This window comes from Cnephaeus nilssonii (genome assembly GCF_951640355.1).
Source record: "Cnephaeus nilssonii genome assembly, chromosome: 16".
NCBI lineage: Eukaryota > Metazoa > Chordata > Mammalia > Chiroptera > Vespertilionidae > Cnephaeus > Cnephaeus nilssonii.
The window spans coordinates 22,272,153-22,297,662 of NC_137087.1; the positions used below are offsets into that span (position 1 = coordinate 22,272,153).

General features: G+C 38.7%; 1 protein-coding gene across 3 annotated transcripts in view; it reads right to left on the reverse strand.

Annotated features, from left to right (window-relative positions):
* Positions 1–25,510, reverse strand: part of MYPN (myopalladin) — a 97,366-nt gene that overhangs the window by 35,437 nt on the left and 36,419 nt on the right. For all 3 annotated transcript variants that reach the window (XM_079793905.1, XM_079793904.1, XM_079793906.1), the window contains 4 exons: positions 12,797–12,972; positions 10,130–10,181; positions 6,580–6,694; positions 5,443–5,514 (listed from right to left, as the gene is read on the reverse strand). In XM_079793905.1, coding sequence (XP_079650031.1) covers positions 5,443–5,514; positions 6,580–6,694; positions 10,130–10,181; positions 12,797–12,972 — 415 coding nt within the window. The remainder of the gene's footprint in view (positions 1–5,442; positions 5,515–6,579; positions 6,695–10,129; positions 10,182–12,796; positions 12,973–25,510) is intronic.

Here is a 25,510-nt window from a genome sequence, read left to right on the forward strand (position 1 = left end):
CTTTTTAGTAACAAATGCTGCAAGGCTTTCTATTATTACAATTTTTGGATCTGCAACTAGGAAATATTGGTTCTTGCTTCAGAGAAGGGGATAGCTATATTTTAAAATATATATATATTTTTTTATTGATTTCAGAGAGGAAGAGAGAGATAGAAACATCAATGATAAAAGAGAATCGTTGATTGGCTGCCTAATGTTTGCCCCCTGCTGGGGATCGAGCCCTCAACCTGGGCATGTACCCTTGAATCAAACCCAGGACCCTTCAGTCTGCAGGCCGACACTCTATCCACTGAGCCAAACCAGCTAGGGCAGGTTGGCTAGTTTTTGTTTGTTTATTTGTTTGTTTCTTTTTTGCTTTTATCATTCACTCTTATAAATATTTTGTGATTGTTTACAGCTCTTGTCTGAACAATTTATGATATTTTGTGCATGGCCATATCATATTTATGGCATTTGTTTAAGGAATACAGGGGTGGGAATAACTACCTGGCTTCAGCTACAGTGGGAAACTTTTCTCTCAGAGGGGTGTGTAAGTTAACATTGGGACAGCCAGGGGGCGATGTAGTTCAAAGTTAGTGCTTTGTTCTTTGCGTTTCCAAATTTGTTTGCTGAAATAATTCAGGATGGGATTTGCATAGAGTGGTTTACGAATTAATAAGGAACTATTTGATTAAAAATCTTGTTATTCCTTGTCTACCCTAAACAACATCCTCTGGTGACAAGAATGGAATGCTCTAAGTAAGCAGGGAACATCAACGATTCTTGAGTGCTCCTGGCAAGCTGGTGAAAGTGCCCTCAACCCTGACATTTGAGCAAATTTTGTATTTAAACAGAAGCTTTGGGGCCTATTGAGTACTTTAGTGGCAGTCAGACATCTCACTGGGATTCCTATACTAGTATAATGGGGTTTCATTCCTTCTTGAGGCAAACAAACTAGAAAAACAAACAACAACAACAACAACAAAGGTGGTGATGGCAGAAGGGATTGAATAAATAAAATATGGCACATTTAAAAAATAGATATAATCAGAATGAGGTCAATCCACATGTTTTGACATAGCTTGCAGTTCAGTTCAGATATATAAGCCACTTCTCAATCTGCAGAGGTCACACCAAAGCCCTGTTTGCAAAAGGACCTCCTTGAGAGAATATGTTGCTTACAACTGACGCCAACATGATTGTTATTATTCACTAGACATTGACAGCCAAGACCTGTGTTCTATATCAGAGCCCAGCCAAGATACCTGCGATACTACAGTGTATGGAACATGCTCACTAAATGTCTGTGATATAAGATGGAAGTTCATTCCAGTGTGACATGTCATCAATACTCAGCAAAGGAAGTGCCAAGGGTCATCTTACAAACCACTTAGAAAAAATGATTGGAAGTCATGGATTGAAGGACAATGATAGCTGTTATTGCTGAAAACTGCTTTTCTACAAAAGTCTCATGGGACGGAACTGGCACACATCACCGCACGTCAGGGTCCGAAACAGTTGCACCATTTGAACATAGTGCAGATGGTGCCACGTCCAACACAGGCGTAGGTCTTGGGCTGTTACTAATGGCACAGTGTGTTCACTGTGTACAGACATGATCACAATCATCAGGATTTCACTGATGACGAATTAAGGCAAATGAAACATTCCCCAACTAGCAAAGGTTAAGTTAGTCTTAACTAGGAATTATGGGTTGGACTAAAGTCACTATAACCAATGTCTTTAACTTCTTGAGGTGAACGGTATCCAAAGTACAAGTCTGTCTTGTGTGTCATCACCATACTGATCATCTGGGAAGACGTTCTTTGCAGGGTAACTTGACTACCCAGAGCCTTGAGAAGCATGTCTTCCATGGCCATTTGATATTGGATTTTTTTTTCTTTATTCCCCCTAAAGACACTCAGATGCCACAAAGCGATGAAAGCAATGATTCCTTCTTAGCTGAAATGGAAGTTATTCCCCACAGAATAAATGTTGCTATGTGCCTGCTTTGTGCCGAGCACTGTGCCACGTGCTGTAAACGTGAGTTGAAAGGACACAGTCCTATAAATACAAGGCAGGGACATCTTGAGAAAGGGCGTCTTCCTTATTGGTTAAAAGATGTCAGCTACAAAGGCTCACATTGTCATTTTCTTCCCTTTTCAATCCAGTTGATACTTTGCACCTTGGAAGATGCTGCAAATGAATGTTCTTAGTGCTTTGGGCTGGAATTGGATCAGAGCAGTTTTTACTGATAAAGAACTGTTTGACTGAAGACTCTCTTGCCCCTTGCTTGTCAGAGGTGTCCTGTAACAGCTGAGTCAGAAAAGCCTCCGGAATGTCAGGTTGGGGCGAGGGGCCCGTGTAATCTTCAGAAATCTGGATCCTGTCACTAGTCCAGTTATTTCAGGGTTTCCTGCCTCTGATGTTATATAATGAAGCACTCTTCTTCAAATTCTCACTTCCCCTGCCCCCTTCACTTTTCAAATTACTGCTGAAGCAGCTGGAGCCAGGGCTGCTGCAGCCTTGAAAGCCCGCCAAAGCAGCTGCTGTTGGAGAGGGAGCAGCGGTAGGAGTAAGATTCTAATTTGATCGTCTACCTCCCTTCACACTCAAGAAGTGTGAGCACCGTTTCCCCCCATAAATAGAGTGGAAGTGTTTTTTTGATACTGTATAGAGAATGAAGGATAGTCTATCTCCATAAAATATTTTAAAACTTAAGTATCACCTATAATCAGAGCGCTGAACTAACATCGAGAACCCCTGTCTTCTCTCAGACTCTACCACTGTTTTGTTGGGCAGCCCTCCTTTTCATTTTAACCTTCTTTAAAAAGAAGATAATACCAGTAATTCCCTACCACCAAAGAAGGCACAAGGAGTTAAATGAAACTCTGCTCTCTGATGCTTTTTTAAAAATTGGCTCCTTGCCATTACTGTATTGGCAAAGAAATGCTTTGTTGGGCAGTATAGAAAGTGAGTCATGAGGGTTGAAATGCCTGAAGTTCCTAATGAAGTACATAGAGCAGAAATAACCCGAATAAACATATGCAAATGATCAGTTATCAGGGCTCATGCCACGTGATTACCATCACCAGTGGCTCTGACTCAGACATTTTCTAATGACACTGGCAGTGACTATGACCTCAATCCTGCCTGCACCGATGGAAACTAACGTAAGCACGCTGCCGCTGATAAGTCCCTCTGGAATCTGAGTCACGGCCTATCCCAGTGCCCTACGTCTGAGCAATCCTGGTCCATTTATGGAGGCAAAAGCATACATCTGAGGGCTGAGAAAGCCTCATCAGAGTTTGGGTCTTTGTATTAAGGACTGTTTTTTCCACCATGGATCTAATGTTTTTGGAGATTTAGCTAACAAACAACATATACTAATGATAATTCATTTTCCCATTTTTATTTATCAAAGGCATATATGTATCAGCCAATCAGAGTTCATCAGAGTCACCACACAAAGGCAGCTAAACCTGTTACTCTAACCAGTCCATGAAAATGCAATGTAAAGAATAAGTGTTGAAGTCCTATTGTACTGTTTGGAACAATAAAAATGACTTTGGACCTATTATTACCTTTATGAACTCCTATGTAGATATTAGAAATAGGCTTCAAAGTGCTTGGGAGGGACAGAAAAGTAAATAGTTTATTATTGTGCTGAATGTTGTACCAGAGGTCTGCACCAGGTGACAGATGCAGGGAAGACAGAGCACCTAGGAAGATTTAAAAGTGAGAGGAAGGAGATTGGGACCCCTCTCTGATCTCTGGCTGGGCAGTTGGTAATAAGGAAGAGAAAAGAGAAGGAGATTTCAGTTGGGACGAGGTACATATTATTCGGTGATTTAGTTGCTTTTGAAGAGTCAGCACTGTTTCTAGGGTGTGACAAAATGTCCTGATTTCTGGGGCACTTAAGCTATGTTTTAAGGCTAAGTGACTCAGCCGTGAAATAAGAGACGATTACAGATAGCTCTATTAGCTATATCACTCACACACACACACACACACACGTCCATTTATAACTCGTCATCAAAGTCTTGTATTTGCCAAGTCACAGCATGTTGCTTTCCTACGTCACATCTTTGAAAATAGCAATGCTGAAACACCAAAAGCAGGTTACAAGAAGTGAATCTGAAAAATCAAGAGACATCTTGTTTCCCATATGAATGTTGACTCAACTGATATGGATATGGATAAGCATGTCTCAGTCTAGACTGGTTGATTTTGGAAAACCATCTTGGATGAGCTGATATGGTGGCACCTCCCTAAAAGTGATGTCTGTGGAAGTTGTGGATTTAGCTCTTTCTTTAAGGAAAAGACACAGTTCTTCATTGGAAAAGACACAGTTTTTGCCATTTTGCTCTAAATCATGATGTCTCAGTCCCAGGACTACTGGCAGTTTGGTCTGGATAGGTCTTTGTTGTCGGAGGCTGTCTTTCTATCCATTGCAGGATGTTCAGCAGCATCTCTGGATGCCAACAGCACAATGTCCCAGATGTGACAACTAAAAATGTCTCCAGACATTGCCAAATGTCCACTGGGGGGTGGGGGGTGGGGTGGAGGGGGATTAACCCTGACTGAGAACCCATTTCTCCAAACTAAAGCATACTTCTGAGAGGACAAAATCTCTTTGGGCCTAAGTTAGCATTGATACAAACAATAAATTATAAATCCAGTCATAGATTCCATCCATGTAGTCTTCATAATACCAAATAAAAATCCAATGTCACTCAATTTTTTACCTTTTAATTTATTGTCTTATAAAACATAGAAACAAAGTCAATGCTATCTAAGGGAAAAAACAATTGAGTGAGAATTGGGAGAACATGTTTCTAGTCCTGATTCTGACACCAATTCTGTGACTTTGGATAAATTGCTTACTAGTAAGCTCTCTGGCCCTCCCTTATTTTTTTTTTTTTCATTTGTAAATGAAAGTGCTTAAGTAAAATTTCCAGTTCTAATACAAAGACTATGAGACTCAGAATTAATGTCACCACAATAGTTGGTACCAGGCAATAGAAAAATAGGACTCTTTATCTTAGAGTGAGGTTTTATGTAGAGTCTCCTAAGAACATCTACTCCATCTCTTGAGTGCCAAAGACACTCTTTGGTGCAATTTAATTCTTTTGAAAGCCCTTCCAGAGAAACCTTTGGCATATAAGTGGCTAGAAACTTATTACCTGACCCCTAGGTGTGGCTATTGTGTTTAACAACAATAGGATGCCATAAAGAACAATGTGGTGAGTGGAGAAGACATTTCTTTCATTACACAAACTGTTATTAGAAATCTGAGACTTGAATGACATGGTAACAAATACTAAAAATCCCAAATCCTATAGTGTACTTATAACAGACCAAAATCCTGAGATAAAATCAGTAAATATTGTATCCCACAACTTTGTTTGGGTATTATAGTATATTTAAAGCCATGACAGAAAGAAATAATATTTTCATTACCTTTGTAAACACCGGAGCTGCAATGATAGGTTTTCCATCCAATCCTTGCAAATAGTTAGTAGGGCTCCGACACTGTTAAAAGGGAATGAACAATAGATTTATTGTCACTAGCATTACTAGATAGATAGATAGATAGATAGATAGATAGATAGATAGAACACATTTACAGAATTTGGTGTGTAAAATTAATCTAAAACCAAAAGACTGACATTTTCTAAATCTATGAATTACAGACTTCAAATTTTATACTACCTTAATCAATAAAGAAATTAATTAAAAGAAAAAAATTTTATACTGAACTGATTGTTTTTCTTTCCAGATCATGGTGACTGCCTCACATGTGTAATTAACTCTAAATTCCTGAAGAGCTTCCATAGAATTTCTGAGCCTCCACAGATCATAATTTGAAAAACCACTGGATTAGAACTAAAATGTGACCCCTGTGCATTACTCAATGGCTTAGATAAGCAACTGTTTACATTTTTAAATGGTTTTAAGTCAATAAATATATCAATAACATGTTACAAATATATTTAGAATAGTATGATTTTATATTTTAGAAGTACATGCATACATATATTTTCATATATATGCCTAGAAATTGCATGAAACTATCTACTAGAAACTATTAAAAGAAGGTACCTCTGAGGAGTGGGGGCAGGGGAGTAGAACCTTAACTAAAGCTTTTACTTAGTATAGGTTCTCTATTTTTCCAGTGTTTTCACACTAAGCATGTATTAGTATTATCATCATCACCATCATCTTGAAGGATGAGAGTCTTTAATGTATTTAAAAAAATAATTTCATGGTTGTTCCCTTAGAAAGTAGAATTCTGAGTGTCTTGGGCCATTGTGTGTAATCAATACTCTAATGCCAATAAAGCTGGAATATTAGGGACCAACTTATAAAGGGTCTCTATGAAATTGCCCATGAGTTGAGAGTGTGTTTCCAAAGCAATAGGAACCACTGATACCCTACATTAGAAGTACAGATTATCATGATCATGGAAATGAATTGCCCAAGGTCATTATGAAAGTGCAACAGAGAAGAACATGATCATGCCATACAAGATGGTCATGGTCACAGTGCCTGCCTGTCACAGACTATGGCACTTGTGTTTCCCTTAGACTTTTGTACCTGTTGGATGGTTGATACACTCGGCCGGGCCACCACATGCTGGGCTTGGGGTACTGCTGAAGGAATGGCTGCAGAAGTAGTGGGAGGGGGTGACACCTCTTTTGGCTTCTGGATTCTGAGAAATGATTAAAACTTTTATAAAAACAGACCTATCATTGCTTGTGAAAATTCTTTCAGCAAAGTTAGTAACTCTATCCCTGCTTATAGTTAGATATAATACAAGTCTTTGGTCAACAAGATTCCACAAGCCATTACTGAGGGCGTCTTTGCTACACACTTTATTACATGTAAACAGGAAGATGATAAGATATCATTCCTGTCCTTGAGTTAGCTGCTCTCAGTCAAGCTGGGGACTTGTGCATATTCACAACCGAGAATCCAGACGAGTGCTAGGATGGAGCATGTGCAGAAGATAATTTTTTGAGATTTGTTTTGCCCTCTGTATTTTCCCTCCCCCATCCATTTCAAGTAAATGGCCAGGCTTTGTAAATCTTTGCTTCTGGGATTTGGGTATGGCAGAAAGCAGAAATAGCCTGAGTCAATGAGCTCTTCAAGTTATACAAATTAAAGGGATTATTTGAAGGGCAAGAGAGCCAAGAAATATTCTTGAAGAGGCTGCAGAGGGGAGATTATTTTAGTTTTGTGGATCTTGCCAGAGAACTTGAGTCCAGAGGGGATGGTAACCCTTATGATTAAAGAGTACCACTCTTGCTAAAGATATCAGCACCCAAGCATATCAGAAATAACGAAGGACTGGACTTAAAGGGGCCTTGAGGTCTGGGACATGGACCTCTCCCTAATAACCTGGGCGGGGAGGGCGGTGGGTGGGTAGAAGACCGATGACAGAATGGGCTTCCCTTTTGTTTAGATGTTACCTCTGTCTGTCTCAGCTTCCTCGTCTTTAAAATGGGGAAATAATAATTTTTACCTCATAGAATTTTCATGAGGGTTATAAATAAGGTAATTCATGTAAGTGTATAGAGCAGTGTTTAACATCAAATATTATACACATACATATCCCAAGGAGCTTTCCACAGTCATGGAGGAGGAAGGGGACGTCCCATAAAGGGTGATTAAATATTTTCCTAGCCCGGCAAGCTGGGGTCTCAGAAGCAGAATCATGTGGTCATACAGAGGCATCCATTTTTTTCTTCTATTGTAATAGAACCCCTGATTTCTTTACATGGCTACTCCAGATAAACACTGAATCTCCCAAACTTCGTTGAAGGTAGGTGTGGCCACATGACTACTTTCTGGTCATGGGATATGAGGGATAGTGATGTCTGTGATTTAAGAGAAATGACCTTAAAAAGGGGACAGAACATGCTTTTATTTCTTCCAATTTTAGACTAAGAAGATGAGGCTACACCATAGAATGAGATGAAGCAGAAAGCTGAAAGCAGATTGGATCGCAGGGGAAGGTGGAGCTGTTTTACTAGCTAAATCCATATTTTTATGTAAATGAGAAATAAATGTCTTATTTAAGTTATTATTTTGAGTCTTTATTACACGTAACTGAAGCTAAACCCTATTACAAGTAGATGTAAAGAGAATAAACAAATGAGTTATTTCTTACTTATTAAGTGTGTATATCAAATTTCACACCCATTAGGCTTGTAACTGTTATGAGAGCCCTGAGGAGGCAGTGATAAATGTGCAATAGAGGAGAAGTTTATTATAGAACTTGACTACGTTTTGAAGGCCAGGCAGAGGAGATAGGGCATTCCTAGAAAAGTTAACAGCTTGAAGAAAGAGGTGAAATGAAACATACATTGTTTGAGTGAGATGGCAGCAGTGCAGAGAGCTTGAGGTGGGGGAGTGGAGGAGGAGAGGGAAGGAAAGCCTGGATGATACTCTACTGAATAAGGCTTTGTATGCCATGCTAAGAGTTTTAAAAAATGTTACTGTTTGTTTTGTGTTTTATTTTCCCATAGATAATTTTTTTGATAATTTTTTTAAGTCAGAAAAATGACAGGATCAGAATGATCTTTTAGAGAATAACTGGTTGTATTTGGAAACTATAAAAGAGAAAAAGGTTGGAACACCTATAAAGAGGCAGGAACAAAGGAGGAATTGAACTGAAGCCATGAGAATAAGGAAGACAGTTAAAGGGAGAAATCATTTACTCTGGCTATGAATTTTCATAACTGCACAAAAGCTAAAAGCAAGTTATCAAAGGATTTTGAAAAATAAGACATGATCTCTGCCCTTAAGGAGTAATTACCCCCTGTAGGAGAGGACAGAATGGGCAAACACAGTTAACAGCTCTTTAACCAGTCTTCCCAATATTGCCACTTGTTTCAGGTAGTCTCAAGGAATGGCTCTTGTGTCTGTTTCCAGTTCCCAGGTCTTCTCCCCACAGCCTCCTCTGCCTGAAATGCCCTTTCCTTTCTTATTTGGGGGTGTCTACCTACTGTTCTTTTAAGCCTGAGCTGAAGGTCACCAATTCTGTCTCCCTTCCTGATTTCTCTTTCCCGCCTCAACCAATAGAGCCCTTCGTGCCAAGTCTTTTACAACTTGTACATAATTATATCACCGTTTATTACACTTTATTACTCTTACTGTCTATATGCTTGGTATATACCTTTTGCTATATTTGCTATATATTTCATTGCTATATATTACATTCCTGCTAGACTATAAGCAGGAAGGCAGGAAATATCTGATTTTTCTTAGTACCCATTGCATCTAATGAAGTGTCTGGTGTAGAGTAGGTGCTTAGTCAATGGTTGTGGAAAGTAATGAATAGATAGATGTAACTTTGTTCAGTACTCATAACAATTGTTCAGCAAAAAAGTCACTTGCCCAGATCACTCACATAAATAATTTAGGATCACCAGATTTTGTGTTCTTGTAAGTATTATTATTTAGTCAGAAAACTAAGTTTTTTTGAATCACTGGATGTGCGTTTTTCCCTCTGTATATATAGGTATGATGATAATTCATTGGTGATATCTCATTTTTAAAATAGTGGGAAGCTTGCCTGGCCAGTGAGGGTCAGTGATTGAGTGTTGACCTATGAACCAGGAGGTCACAGTTCAATTTCTGGTCTGGGCATATGCCCAGGTTGTGGGCTCCATCTCCAGTAGAGGGAGTGCAGAAGGCAGCCAATCAATGATTTTCATCATTGATGTTGCTATCTCTCCCTCTCCCTTTCTCTCTGAAATCAATAAAAATATTTTTTAAAAAATATTGGGAAGTTTGAATTCACAATTACTTTTCACTAATGTGTTGGAAATGGCCTTTTTATTTTGCACAAATAATTGCACATTTACTGAGAAAATTTAGGAGAGCCCATTTTTAAATGTAAAGGGAACTGTTTAAAAACCCACTAGCAAAGCTACTGATGCAGATGGGTCGCATGGTTATTGGAAAACCTCCTATGTGGAAAGAGTATGTTTATTCCTCCTGTATATTTCTCTCTTTTAACTGCTATTAAACAAGAAAACCTATATTTAAATAACTTAATTAAAAGCAATAATTAAATAACAGTAAAATACTGGGAATATTAAAATTAATCTAGGCAAGACTTAAGCAAAATTAGAATTACCGATTCATCTCTTCCTTGTTAGGGTCCCCTTCTGAGTCAGAAGAAGAAGCCCCTGAAAAAATAACCAAGATATGAAACTTTTAAGATAATTTCTTAAACTAGTTCCTAGGCATTTGAAGACCTATAGAATTTCAGACATAGAAATGAACTCAGTGATTCCCTACACTAACAAACACCCACTTTTACAGGTGAGGAAATAGATTCTAAGTAGTTGAAGGGCTTGCTCAAAGCCACATGGCTAATTAGTGATAGTGTTCAAATTAACTGGTCCAAATTCCAAGTGTTCTTTATATAAAACACCTGCTGATGCCTTTGGACTAAAAAAAGTCTTTGCAGACATTAATGTGGTGTCCATAAATCCTCTTACTCCTGACCTACCCAGACTAAATAAAAGAAGGGATTACATTGGATTCCAAACATTGTAGATGTAGGTGGGTGCTCTTCCGTCTAGTCCTAATATTAACAAGTCATATTTAATCTCAGGAGGGGGGTGCTTGAAGCTCTGTTTCCATAAAATGAAAAAAAAAATCAGCAATCCAATCTCAGCACTGTTCCCAGAACTTTGATCCTGGATTTACTTCTCGATATAGTAAATTCCAGGAAGATTTATCAGAGCTAAATCTGGAGGCATTTATTGTATTCCAAAATTTTGAGAATGAAAATATACCACACACTTCTATTCACATATTATTCACTATTATCATCATTATTTACAATCTAGTCAATAAATATTTATCAGATACCCACTATGAACTTGGCACTATATTGGAGATATAGAAGAATGAGACAGTACCAGCCTTATAATCTAGTTCATAAATGGGCATTTAAATCATAATAATGCATTATTTAAGTGCTGAAACCAAGGCCTACATAAGGTATTATAGCTGATAAGAGTGCCAACGAATGGTTCCCATAAAAAAAAAACCCCAGGGGATGAGATAAATGGGAACAAAACTTTATAGATATGTAAGGAACATAAATTGATTTATTCTCTAAAATTAGTCATATAAATTTTGTGCTGATGTAAATGCCTTTCTAAGGTTCCCAAATGGTCTCCTATCGTCTACCCTTGAATCCCTGTGGTATATTTTCACCCAGGAACCAGAGTGACCATGTTAAAAGCTAAGTCAGATTATGTCACATCTCTGCTCAGAGTACTCCTAGCTTCTCATCTCCCTCAGAGTAAAAGTCAAAGTCCCTGCAAATGACCTACATAATCTGTTCACTTGCCTCCTCCCATCTTGAGCCCATCTTGAACTTTTAACCCACCTGATCCTTTTTTTCTTGTTGCCTTACCCTGGCCACATTGCTCGTCTCTTTATAGTAAGACAGACACACTGCTACTTCAGGGCCAGTGCACTGTGGATTTCTGTGCCTAGAGTTCTTTTCTCTTAAATATCCTTGCGGCTCACTCTTTCACTTCCTCTAGGTCTTCACTTATATGTCACCTAGTTAGTGAGGTCTTCCTTGATCACCCTATCTAGAATTGCAACTTACACACCACACACACACACACACACACACACACACACACAAACACACACACTTTCATACTTCCTATCCCCGATTATATATACTGTGAGATAACAGAAAAATATATATAGGTCACTACCCCTGGTTCCTGGCACAGAGCCCCTAAAACTCATAATTTCCTAAGTAATGAGCACTTGGGAGTATCTCTTGTTTTTGCCTTTGACTCCATTCCTGACACAGGGCTCCTAAAACTCCTATAAATTTCGAAGTGATAAGAGCACTAAATGGACCTTTTGTTCTAATGAGATAACTGGGTCAGCTCCTCTCTGGTTCTTGGATGGAGGCTGGTCACCAGAAAGACGAAGCCATGATTAGAAGCTTGGAATTTTCAGCTCCACCCCCTACAACCCAGAAGGTGAAGAGGGGCAAAAAATGCCTACATGAGGAAGCCTCCTTAGATATTGTAGGTGTAGGTGGATGGGGTTTGGAGAGCTCCCAGGTTGGTGAACATATTAGAAGCTTGGAATCCAGGAGGGTGGCACACCCCAACTCCACTGGGACAGAGCTCCTATGCTCAAGACCCTCCCAGACCTCACTTTCTTTATCTTTCCGTCTAGTTGTTTCTCTGTATCCTTATCATATTGTTTAATAAACTGCTTATCAAAAGTAAATGTTTTCCTGAGTTTTGTGACACACTAGCAAATTAATAGAACCTGAGTTGGGGGTTATGGGAACCTCTGATTTGTAGCCAAGCCAGACAGAAATTGTGGGTAACCTGGGGACTACTACTTGTGACTGGCATTTGAAGTGAAGTGGGAGCAATCTTAAAGAACTGAGCCCTATTGGATCTGACACTATCTCCAGGTAATTGGGAAAAGCTGAGTTAAATTGTAGGCTATTCAATTGGTGTCATGGAGAACTGCTTGTTGATGTGGGAAGCTTCCTACCCCCAACACACACACACATACCTGTCATATATTTTATTTATTTTGTATCTCATATACTTTATGTCTCTCCATTACAATGTAAATTCCATCTTTCCATGAACCTAGGAATTTTTGTCTATTTGGTTCACTGCTGTTATCCCCACTGCCTAGAAGGGTGTGAAGTAGAATAGACCATCAATAAATATTTATTTATTATAACTATATGTCTTGCCAGTAAATGCCATACTCCAAGAGTATTTTGCTTTACCTTCTATATAAATCTCAGCAGAAGTTGAATCTGTCCCATAGATGTTAGAAGCAAAGCAGGAATAGCGTCCTGTGTCCTCTTCAAATGCTTCAGCAATGGTCAGTGAGTGCAGATTTCCCGCCTGGACAATATGAATGTCTGGGGAATTTTCAAGCTCCTTGCCTTCACAATACCACCTGCAAGGAAGGGAATATGGGACAGGACTGAAATGTAAGAATTAATGATATAGATGGCTTCAGATGTTCCTTAAGAAGAAAACTGTGGCAAACTTAGAGTGAGAACATTAAACAATCCACTATTATGGTATAATTTAATTGTAACTATGAGAAAACCTGGCAATATTCAAATCAAATTGTCCCTTTACTCAGGAAATTAGAAAGCGGTTTCTATGAAGAATGATACAACTGTGAGAAGATGGATGAGAATACAAATACAGCCAACCATGAAGAGCAGAGTCTTTGATGTGGAACTCGGCTTCCCCTAAAAAGACTTACAGCTTTCTACAGTATGCATTAAGTTAGTACTAGTTTAGCTTATTTGAAGATGAGTTGAGTTTGTTCATTCCCTTCTACAAAATTTCATCTGACCTAACTAAATAAAAATTATTCTGTTAGTTACTTGAATCATCAAAGTAAGGAGGATGGGTCCTAGTCACCCAGGAGTGGCCCAATTCTGGCAAATAACCTAAGTATATTTCTATAAGTTATGGTATTTTATTTTAATTCTATGTATTTAAAGTTAGAAATTTTTATTATAACATAGATTTTTGGCCAGAAGTTTACACAGAATAATACATAAAATAAAGTTTTAAATGTGGAGGGGAAAGGCCAGGAAAACTACAGGGAAATACCATTTCTCATATAACAGACTGCAAAAGTGTAAAAGTTTGAGCACTATCATACACTGCTAGCAGGAATGTAAAATGGTACAACTCCTATTAAAGGAATATGGCAATAAATGCCAAAATTACAGATGCATTTATCCTTTGACCCAACAATCTCACTTGTGGGAATCTATCATTCAGGTACACTTGAATACATACAAAACAACAAATGTACAGGTACTCATTTAAAGCACAAACAATTAGAAACAACCCAGTATCCATCACTAGGGGACTGGTAAATAAACTATGGTATAGCCACATAATTGAACACTATGCAGCTCTATAAAGAGAATGATAAAGATCACTATGTATGGAGATGGAAATAACCCCAAGATATATAGTTAAATTTTAACAGCAAGGTTAAAACAGTGGGTATGGAATGTTAGCATTGTGCAAGCAATGTGGGAGAGTTGAAAAATCAGGAAACCAAGTAAGTGCCTGGGGATGTCAACGAAAGAAGCCAATCTGTGCATCAGAACCCCAGCAAGTTTCAGGATTTGGAGATCCAAGTTTGGGAATGTGGAAACACACCGAGAGCGAGGGAGGAGACATGGGGCTTAAAAGAGAGTAATTTATTTCAAGTTTGGGAAATGAGCATTTAGACTCCCACAGCTCGTCACATCCTCTCTTCAGTTAGGGGATGCCCCAGAATAAAGGCTGAGTAGCTGGCTGTGTGAGCAGCTGCTCCATATTGGAGCAAGAGGAAGAAAGGCTATGGGAGGGATTTCTCTAGGGCGGGGGGGGGGGGGGGGGGGGGGGGAACGGGCCTGATGACTTAACTGCGTGGAACAGAATACTTAGGAAATGTTTTACAAATGTATTGGAGAATTGAGACAAATCTGTGATGGGATCACAGAGCTAAGTACATAAAAAAGCAAGATAGTAATCAACTCCAGGTCAAAATAAAAAGTTGTACCAGCAGCCTGGCCAATGTGGCTCAATGGTTGAACGTCGACCCATGAACCAAGAGGTCATTGGTTCAATTCCCAATCAGGGGCTTGATCCCCAGGGGCTGTACAGAAAGCAGCTGATAGATGTTGTTTCTCTCTCATAGATGTTTTTATCTCTCTATCCCTCTCCCTTCCTCTCTTTCTGAAAATCAATAATTAAAAAAAAAAAACACCACAAAAAACAGACCAGCTGGCATGGCTCAGTAGTTGAGCATTGACCTATGAACCAAGAGGTCACAGTTTGATCCCAGGTCGGTCGGGGCACATGCCTGGGTTGCAGGCTCGGTCCTCACTGGAGACATGCAGGAGGCAGCTGGTCAATGATTCTCTCTCATCATTGATGTTTCTATCTCTCTTTCACTCTCCCTTCCTCTCTGAAATCAATAAAAACATATTAAAACAAAAGAAAAACAAAATAAAACATTCATTTTACCCTACTTGGATTAGCAGTGAATAATACATAGTAACAAAAAGATAAACATTTTTTTTTTTTTAAGCAACAGTATGCTATGATTATATTGAGGCAATGAGGAAGGAACAACAGAGGTTCTGGTTTAGTGAAAGGGGCACTAAACCACCATCTTTTGGAACAGGAAGTCAGAAAATGGCTAATATCAGCATAGCAAGCAACAATAGAATAAGTATTACAGTGGTTCTCAAAGTGTATTTCACTTTCTGTGAAGACAAAACTATTTTCATGTAATACTAAGATATTATTTGCCTTTCCACATGTTGACATTTACACTGATGGTGCAAAAGCCAAAATGGGTAAAACTGCTAGTGCTTTAGCAGCACAAATTAAGGTGCTGTCAACATTGACTAATGGTCATTGTGTTCTTTACCATCACACTCGCAATCTTAAAAAAAAAAATCTGTTTTTACTTAAAAATATCCTTGATGAAGCAATAAAAATCATTACTTTTATTAAATCTCAACCTTGAGTCCATTTTTTAAAAATTTTTATTTTTATTGATTTCAATGAAGAAGGGAGAGGGAGAGAGAGAGAGAAACATCAATGATGTGAGAGAATCATTGACCGGCTTCCTCCTGCAGGCCACCTACTGGGAATCGAGTCCACAACCCGGGCATGTGCCCTGACCAGGAATAGCACCCACCACCTTTTGGTGTATGGGACTACACCCAACAACTGAGCTACACGGGTCAGGGTAAGTCCATGTCTTTTTAACATTCTGGATGGTGAAATGGGAAGTAGCATAAAGCATTTTTATTGGATATGAAAGAGCACTTGTGTGATTTTTTTAGGTGAACTAGGTACAGAAGAGCGACTGACAAATCATGGCTTCTCAGACTTGGGTATTAAGCAGTCATTTTCTCAAAATGTCATTTCAAGTACAAATAACTGATAACATCCTACCTAATAAAAGAGTAATATGCAAATTGACCCTAACTCCGCTACACCCACAAGCCATGCCCACAAGCCACACCCACCAGCCAATCAGGAGCAAATATGCAAATAAACCCAACCAAGATGGCTACAGACACAGGGAGCAGGAGGGAGGCTTGGGTTTCCCCGGTAACAAAGGAAGCCAAGCTTTCCTCCTGACCTTGCCGGCCTAAGCCTCCACCCAAGGCTACAAAGTTTCAATTATAGAAGGTAAACAAATCCAAATAGAAATGGCGGCAGCTACGGAGCTGGAAAGAGCAGGAGGCAAGGGTTGCCCCGGCAATGGAGGAAGCAAAGCTTCTGCAGCCCTGGCTGGCCTAGGCCTTCGCTCCAGGCTACAAAGTTTCAATTATAGAAGAACACAAACCCCAAAAGAAATGGCTGCCGGCCACGGAGCGAGCAGGAGGCTTGGCTCTGCTCCAGGCTACAAAGTTTCAATTGTAGAAGATACATAAATCCCAGATACCAGGGCCTCTGCTTGGGTTGCCAGGGGGCGTGGCCAGCCTGCAAACCACCACAGGCCCTTCACCCAGGCTGCCCCACACCCCAAGGAACCCCCACCCTGATACGGGATACCCTTCAGGGCAAACAAGCTGGCCCCCACCCATGCACCAGGCCTCTATCCTATCTAATAAAAGAGTAATATGCAGATTGACCATCACTCCAACACACAAGATGGCTGCCCCCATGTGGTCAAAGATCCTGCCCCCATGTGGACACAAGATGGCCACCACAAATGGCCAGCAGGGGAGGGCAGTTGGGAGGGACCAGGCCAGCAGAGGAGGGAATTGGGGGTGACCGGGCCTGCAGGGAAGGGCAGTTGGGTGGGACCCAAGCCTGTAGGGGAGAGCAGTTGGGGGGGACCAGGCCTGCAGGGGAGGGCAGTTAGGGGTGACCAAGCCTAAAGGGGAGGGAAGTTAGGGGCAAACACACTGGCAGGGGAGCAGTTAGGCATCAATCAGGCTGGCAGGGGAGTGGTTAGGGGGTGATCAGGCTGTCAGACAGAAGCAGTTAGGGGCAATCAGGAAGGCAGGCAGGCAAGCAGTTGGGAGCCAGCAGTCCTGGATTGTGAGAGGGATGTCCGACTGCCCGTTTAGGCCCGATCCTACCAGGGGTCCGATCCTACCCTCAAGGGGTCCCAGATTGGAGAGGGTGCAGGCTGGCCTGAGGGACACCCCCGCACCCCGTGCACAAGTTTCGTGCACCGGGCCTCTAGTTTCAAGTATAAATAACTATAACATTTGTCGCCAATGAAAAAATTTGAGCTTTCAAGGAAAAATAAGAGATTTGGAAAACTTGGATCCTCCACAGTAAGTTTAGGGCTTCCCAATACTTAAAGACTTTTTGATGAAATCAATTATCATATTAACAAATGTGATTTTTAAAAACTATCATATAAAAAATGTGCCAACATTTGGCAGGTCTGCATTACTCATTTTCCAAATGACTAATAGGTGATGTTTCTCAGTTTTAATTTCTAATATGATAATTACAGATATAAACCACCTAGATAAAACCTCTCTCTTTTAGGTCTCAATAATTTTTAAGACTACAAAGGAGTTCTGAGAACAAAAAGGTTAAGAGCCAGTGGCATATCATTTAGAAATCTAGAGTTAAAAAAATAGGAAATTGCAAAAAGAGTTGAAAGTGGTCTGCTCTTTAATATTCAACTTTTTATTAAATCTACCTGTATTAATTTGGAAAAGCAAATTTAAATATTTCAAAACCAATAAGTAAATACCTTCCCTTATATAAATACTATAAGGTTATCTCATTTCTTTAGATAACATTTCTCTTCTTTACCAAAATGAGAGTGGAAACATCCATGAGCAATTGGACAGCCAGGAATTGATAAGAGGAATGATTCAAATGCCCAACTCTCTGTCAGAAGCATTTTGTCCTTACTCAGACAGCCAGGATGGTTTCAGCCAACCCCAAAGAACAGTCAGTAACATCACTCTGACTTTAACACCATAACTCACTCAGAAATAATGCACCAGTCAGGCTGCCTTTTGAAAAGGTATTAAAATTGACCCAGCTATCCTAAGACTTTTGAGGGTAAGGACACGAAGAAACATCTATCCATGTTAGGGAATGCTTTCATAGAAATGCCCTGGCCAAGCTATGTGTTTTAGAACGCCAAATCCTCATGACAGTTACAGAATAGCAGTGATTCATGGCTCAGAAGAAATGAGTCATTGATCTGGGGAAATAGGGCAGGTCCAGATTATAAAGAAGAGCCCACCTTTAATGCACTAAGGATAGTTCACCGGATCTGCTAACGTGGCTAGCTTCAAGCCTAAGAATGAAGACATGGAGGAGACACATTTTTCAGATGTAACTGGACTTTTGGGTTGCATACCACCATTCTGCTGTTCGGTTACTCTTTAATCTAAGCTTCGGCTTGAATAAATATTATGACTCATTGCTTTAGCACATTAAAAACTTCTAAATGTAATTTGAATGTGTTCTTCTGACTCACCAGTAATAATGCTCATTAAAAGAATGATTACTCAGAGCCTTTCTTTAGTCTAGCTCCTGCCCTTCCAGTGTCCCTGTTCCACCTCTTATTGTTCCCTCTCCTAATGCCATGTTCATTTCCATCACAGAACCTGTATATCACTTATACATTCATTATGTATATATACCCATTACTGGATAATAAATACCACAGGGCAGAGATGATCATGTCTATTTACCACTTGTTTATCTGGCTCTTGGCCAGATATGGCACATTCTAGATGCTCCAAAAAGTGTTGTATACATGTTAAATGAATGAATTTAAATTAGGATTATTATATGTTGTATACATGTTAAATGAATGAATTTAAATTAGGATTATTATATGTTGTATACATGTTAAATGAATGAATTTAAATTAGGATTATTATAGCCTAAAGTCTGTTTCATTTTTTAAGGAGGCGTGGGGTCTGGAAAAGATCTTTCCTTGATTGTCTATAGCCATCTTTGTCTAACAATGCCTGAAACAGCTAAAAGGTAGTATAGTTACTTACTGACTTGTTCAGCTCTCTCCCTGATCGGAGTGACTCTTCATATACTGAGTGCAACAGGAATATATTGGACAGTATGATAATATTAAATGTTTTTTAACAGGACCCAAAGTTATGCTGGATTTCATGATAAAATTTGGTGTTTTGTATGTCTTGTTTAACTGAGTTAACAAGTTTTCATATCCAACAGCTATTTCCCACTGATGGGAGTATGGAGGTACCAGTGGGGAGGATTTGTCTATGCTTTAACTTTTATTAAGATCTGAATTTTTCTGAGTGGTAACTTTTTGGTAACTTAAGAAAAGCATAAATAAAATAGTTGCCTAATGTAAACTCATCAAGACTACCCCTTACCACATAGCCAACTTTAGACAAGAGGGAGGATGAATAAATGTGAAGTTGAGAATAATTCCTAAAATAATTTTTAAAGGACTAATTACTTTGAGCAGGGATGACTAGAAACTTTTATTTTCTCCTTCTAGAATTCTTATCTTTTCTTTCTCTCATAGCACTTACTATTGAACTACTGTATAATTCACTTCTTTATTAAATATACTGTTTATTGTCTATTTCTTTCACTTCATCTAGAATAAAATTTGTCAGGAAATTTTGCTTTATTTACTGATGAACCCTAAGTGCTTGGAATAGATCCTGATGCATAGTGAGTACTAAATAAATTATTATTGAGTAAATAAGTAAATGAATATATTATATTTTCTAGTTTTATTATTAATGCAATATACTTGATTTTTTCCCAATGTTATATATTTAAAGTAAGTTTCTTCTTTTCATCTATTTGCTATGTTAATCTTTCTTTCAGAATAAATTCTATTTGTTCAATTTGGAGCCTCTTTTATAGTGTTGCCTTTGTTTGCCCCAAGAATTCCAAGTTTTGTTTGTCATAATAAAAATCAATGTTCCTTACCATAGTAACAGAATAAGAGGGAGAAAATAATAAAATAATCTCAATAAAAGCAGAAAAAATTCAACATCAGTCATGATTTTTTAAAATCATAATATTTCTAAACAAAAGGAAACTGTAACAAAATCCTACATAATGGTGAAAAATGGAAGTCATTCCCTTTTAGAACAAAAACAAGACTATAGTACCTAGTATCACCACTTCTAGTCAACATTGTACAGGAGGGCTTAGCTAGCTCAACTGAAGTGTAAGACACAGGAGAATATATTAGAATGTTTATAATAACATTGTTCATATTAGGAAAAAGAAACTGGAAGCAATGCAAATGTACATCAATATCCTCTAGCCTTGCAATTAAATAGCAATGAAAACCAGTGAATTAGAGTTATATGTCAAACATAGATATATATTTTAGGGAAAAATTCAAGTAGAGAAGAATTTATACATTGATTCCACTTATATAACATTTTTAAAACATGAAATACTAACATCATTTTTAAAAAACTTACTATGAAAACTTCCAAACATCTACAAAGTAGAGACACTGGTTTAATGATCCCCATGCACACATCACTTAGCTTCAACAAATTATCAACAAATGGCAAATGTGTTTCTCTTATATTCTCCACTTCTCCCCACCTTGGATTATTTTAATGTAAATCTAGGATTTTTGTCATTTCACCTATAAATATTTCTGTACCGATATTGTTTAGGGTTATAAATTAGTCTGGTTTTTAATCTCAAAACAGATCCTGCCTCAAAGGACCACGTGCTACGGTGAGGTGACTCCAACAGAGTCTGTGAGGGGTGTTCTGTTGGAGTGAAGACTAAGGAGCAGGTGCTAGAATGTTAACTGGAGATTGCAACATCTGGGTCAAGGAACTGAGCAGGGGGAGGTCTCTGGGGGTTGGGAGGAGGTCCCTCCAGGTCAGGAGATCTTTGAAGAAATTGCAAAAATGCTCAGCACAGAAACAAACAGCAATTTGTTAAAATACAGATGTATGGGCCTCACTCCTACAGGGCCTGAGTCAGTAGGTCCAAGGTGGAACCTGTGAATTTGCATATCCACCAAGGTCCCAGGTGACGCTTGACACTGCTGATCCAGGGACCTACTTTAGTAGCGTGTTCTAGGAGCCTCTCAAACTCTAGCCTCTGTTCCCTCTCTAAACTTATATCAAATCATTTCATCTTTCCTCTTTATCTCCTGGTGATGCCATTTTCTTCAATTCCTTTAAGTGAACAATTGTCTTGCTGCCTCAAGAGCTCAAATTTGCTGTTCCCTCACCCTGCAACACTTTCCCTCACACCTCACTTTGCTGGGCTAACTCCTAGTCCTCTTTTATGTCTCAGCTTAAGTACCACTTTTCAGAAAAATCTTCTCTAATATACTCTCAAGGTTTGGTCTATTTGCTATACGCCTCTCCTTTATGACATCTATCACAATTGTAATTATACAATCATTTGTGAAATTTTTCTTTATTGTCTGTGTTCCTTTCTAGATTCTAGGCTCCATGAGGGCAGGGAAGATTTCTTGTTCGCTGCTTTAATTTTAGTGCTTTAATTTTCAGTACATATCCCATTATTGGCACTTAATATTTGTTGGATTAATGAATAAAGGAAGGTATCTAGATTTTCCCAAAAAGAAGAAAAACCCCTAAATAATGTAATATTTAAAAATATTTACATAATATTTCACATGATAATTATATATACAGGGTGGGGCAAAAGTAGTTTTACAATTGTTCACATGGAAAATAATACAATAATTAATAAATAATAATACAAGAATAAACTGTGTTTCTCGTACTCACAACTGTAAACCTACTTTTGACCACCTGTATAATTTCTTATAACATTTTAAAGAATTCTCCTAAACCATTTAAGATAAAGATATTTTTCTTTATAACTAATTTATTTCCTCAGCACACTACTAGAAAGCATAGGTCCAGAAGTGCCAATAGCAAAATTTAACAGCCAAAGCAGGCATCAACATTTATAAAAGGTAAATTTGTGCTGCTTCAGAAGGTTGCATACAAGCAAATATACTTAGTGTGACCCAGCTGTACATTCCTGGGGAAAGAATTTGGAGTCATGATATATAAAAGGATCATGGCCATTTGCTGTGAATTCCTGTAGACTCTTTCATCTGTGGGTAGCGCATGAGTGTATTTCATTTTCTAAGACAAATCCTCCAATAAACCTATGTCTAAGATTAACAAGCTTTCAAAAACACTAGTGATATAGAATACCATCCCTACAAAACAAAGCATTTTCTACCCAATTCACTTGGAAATCAACAAAGATATGTAAAAATGATTTTTCAATGTGCTAACCTAGGGTTACAAGAACATAAGTAAAATACTGATTATACACAGGAGCACACAGATACAAGATTAAACCCCAGTTTCCATAAAGACGTTACATTTCCTTGAAAAAACAGCAAAAGGGTGATTTTCTTATTCCCTATGGTGCTCCTATATGGCAACCCCAAATGTCTCATTATTATTTTAATGCATTTTAAAATGAATCCTGTGGATCAAAATCTACGCTCCTGGGTTCTATGGAGATGTCTTCATTTCTGTGGTAAGCAAGCAGGTAGGGGCTGGAGGGTCTCCCCACTCAACCCTCTTCAATTCCCAAAGCACTAATTTTATCTTTAAAAAAAAAGTGCGTGTGTGTGTTTGTGTGAAATATGTATTGGGTAACATGTAAACAGACTTATTATGAGAAGAAAAGTGGGAGGAGATACTGCTAGAAGAAGGTTGGAAAATACCATTCCAGTCTAGCACTACTAGAAGTTAGTTCCAAGTATTACCTGTATTTTTAGTCCCTTTGTAATTACAGAGATATTGTGTCAGGCTTTTCCTAGTGTCCAGGTCATCTTGGACTGTTCCCAGTTCCACTGCCTTCTCACTTGACCTTCAGTCCTGCATTTCCGACAGCCTATTGGATATGGTCCCTTCATTTGCTCACATTCAAGTCATCAAACTCCTCCATAAATCATCCACCTCTTGCATTTTCTCAGTCGTTGCCAGTGACCCCATCATTCTCTCAGGTGCCCAGCTTCAAACTTGTGGAGTAAATTTTTTTTTTTTAGTTTTCCTTACTAGCTAATCAATCACCAGTTCAGCTTGATTTCTTTTCTCCTAAATATATTGCTCGCTCACGTCTTTTCTCTGTTTTCCTAGTGCCCCCATGCCAGTCCTATCAGAGCATTCGATGCCTGGGATAGCTTCCTTTGTAGCCTCATAGCTCCATTCATTTCCGATCTAACTCATTCTTCCAGATTAATGCTACCTAAATGCTCCCTTTCATATTGTTACTTTCCTATACACAACTGTAGATGGTTTCCACTTGGTTTTGCAACCAAGTCTAAACTATTCTGCTTTGCTTTCAAGGCTCTTCAAAATCATCTGATTCCACTCTTCTTTCTAGTTAGATCAGTCCTGTTCCTGTCACATAAAAATAGTGCAGCCGAAACCGGTTTGGCTCAGTGGATAGAGCGTCGGCCTGCGGACGCAAGGGTCCCAGGTTCGATTTCGGTCAAGGGCATGTACCTTGGTTGTGGGCACATCCCCAGTAGGGGGTGTGCAAGAGGCAGCTGATCCATGTTTCTCTCTCATCGATGTTTCTAACTCTCTATCCCTCTCTCTTCCTCTCTGTAAAAATTCAATAAAATATATATTTTTTTAAAAATAGTGCAATTCCCCTGTCTATCTTCATATGAACATGTTGAGTGGACCTGGCCTAAAGCAACCTATCTCTCTGTCTACTTCTTCAGTCTTTTCCCTCATCTTTTCTCACCTGTTACCCCAAGTTCCTCACATAGCCAAGTACTTGTAATTCCCTGAAAACACTTGTCTCTGGGCCTTTGCACTTGCTTTCCTCTTCCACCCTTGGTCTCTTCAAACTGAAGTTGCACCTCCTGTGTTAACTCTTATTTATCCTGCACTCCAGGCAAAGTAATCACATCTTACTGTGCGTTGCCATTGCACCCTATACATACTTCTATTATAGCCTTTATTATACAATATTGTAATGTTTTGATTACATTTGTCTGATCGCTCTTTTAAATTTGAGCTACCTTCTCAGAATAGTTTTAGGCTTGGTTTCAAAATGAGGTCCCTGACCTCCAATAACACACAGTTGTTTTGTACTCCTGGTGAGTCACTTTAGTAAGACTCTAAGTACTTGCTGGATAAACGAATGAGTAAATTTCTACCTAAATCTTCCTCACTCTTCAAGACTTAACTAAAACCCAAATATGTCTCTGAAGCCTTCTTTGACTTCTTTAGTCCCCCACCCCTTCTCTGAAGTCTGATCGTTCTTATGGTTGAGACTATAAAAATGAGGGTGATTTCTTTAATTGGATAGCAAGTTCCTTGAGGGCAAGGGACATATGTCTATACTGTCTCTGTCATTGCACTGGATCACAGTGCTGAGCACATAGTAAAATCTAAATAAACATTTACTTAGAGTATGTAAACTCTATTCTCAGGAAAATAATGATAGCTAATTGTCTATTTGAAAAATTCTAAATTTTTTTCTAAATATAATTGCAGTCATTAAATTAAATACTAATTCATTTAGAAAATATTTAGTGAATACCAACTAACTTCCTGGCACCAAACCAGTGGTTGGGATTCAGGTATGAATTCTAATAGTAAAAAAATTCTTCCCAGGTAAAGTTAGTATTGCTTCATTGAAGCTGTGTACATTTTTTTCCACTTTTAAATTTGTAAATTTATAATTGGCTAGCTAAATAGTTGTTGTTTTTTCCCTCTCCCTAGGATATGTCACATCTTAAGCCAACTGTCTCACTCTGGATTTAAACCTAAGTTGAGTTTCTTGTTTTCCTCTTTCTTTATGCATTAGTTTACTCAACATTTCTTAGTAAATACTATAGGCCAGAAGCTGTGCTTGGTGCTCAAGATACATAGGTAAAACAACTAAATCCCTGCCCTTAAGGAGGTCATTTAGATAACTGTATAGAAATTAAATTCCATTGTAGAAATAATATTCAAATATTACCTTATGTTGCCTTTGAAAAGCAAAATTCAATATATGAATATGTCTTGTCTTTGGACTAGGATTCTTTGAATCAATAGACATATATAAATAAAAATTATCTATATATATATAAAAGCCTAAGCAACCAAACGACCAAACAACTGAACGACCGGTTGACCAGTTGCTATGATGCCACTGACCACCAGGGGGCTGATGCTCAACACAAGAGCTGCCCCCTGGTGGTCAGTGTGCTCCCACAGCCAACCTCCTGCAGCCGGCCAACATCCCACGGTCCCTCCCCCCGGCTGGCTAATCCTGATTGGTCTGATCGGGACTGGGCAAGATGCCTCGATCGGCCCCGATCTCCGGCCAGGCCGAGGGACCCCACCCATGCACAAATTCGTGCACTGGGCCTCTAGTTATTAATATTAATACTATTTCTGTTCTATCATATGAATATTCTCTAAGAAAAAGATGAGGAACTGCTTATATATCTAGAATAAGTGTTAAATAGTAACGAGGTCATGTTCTAG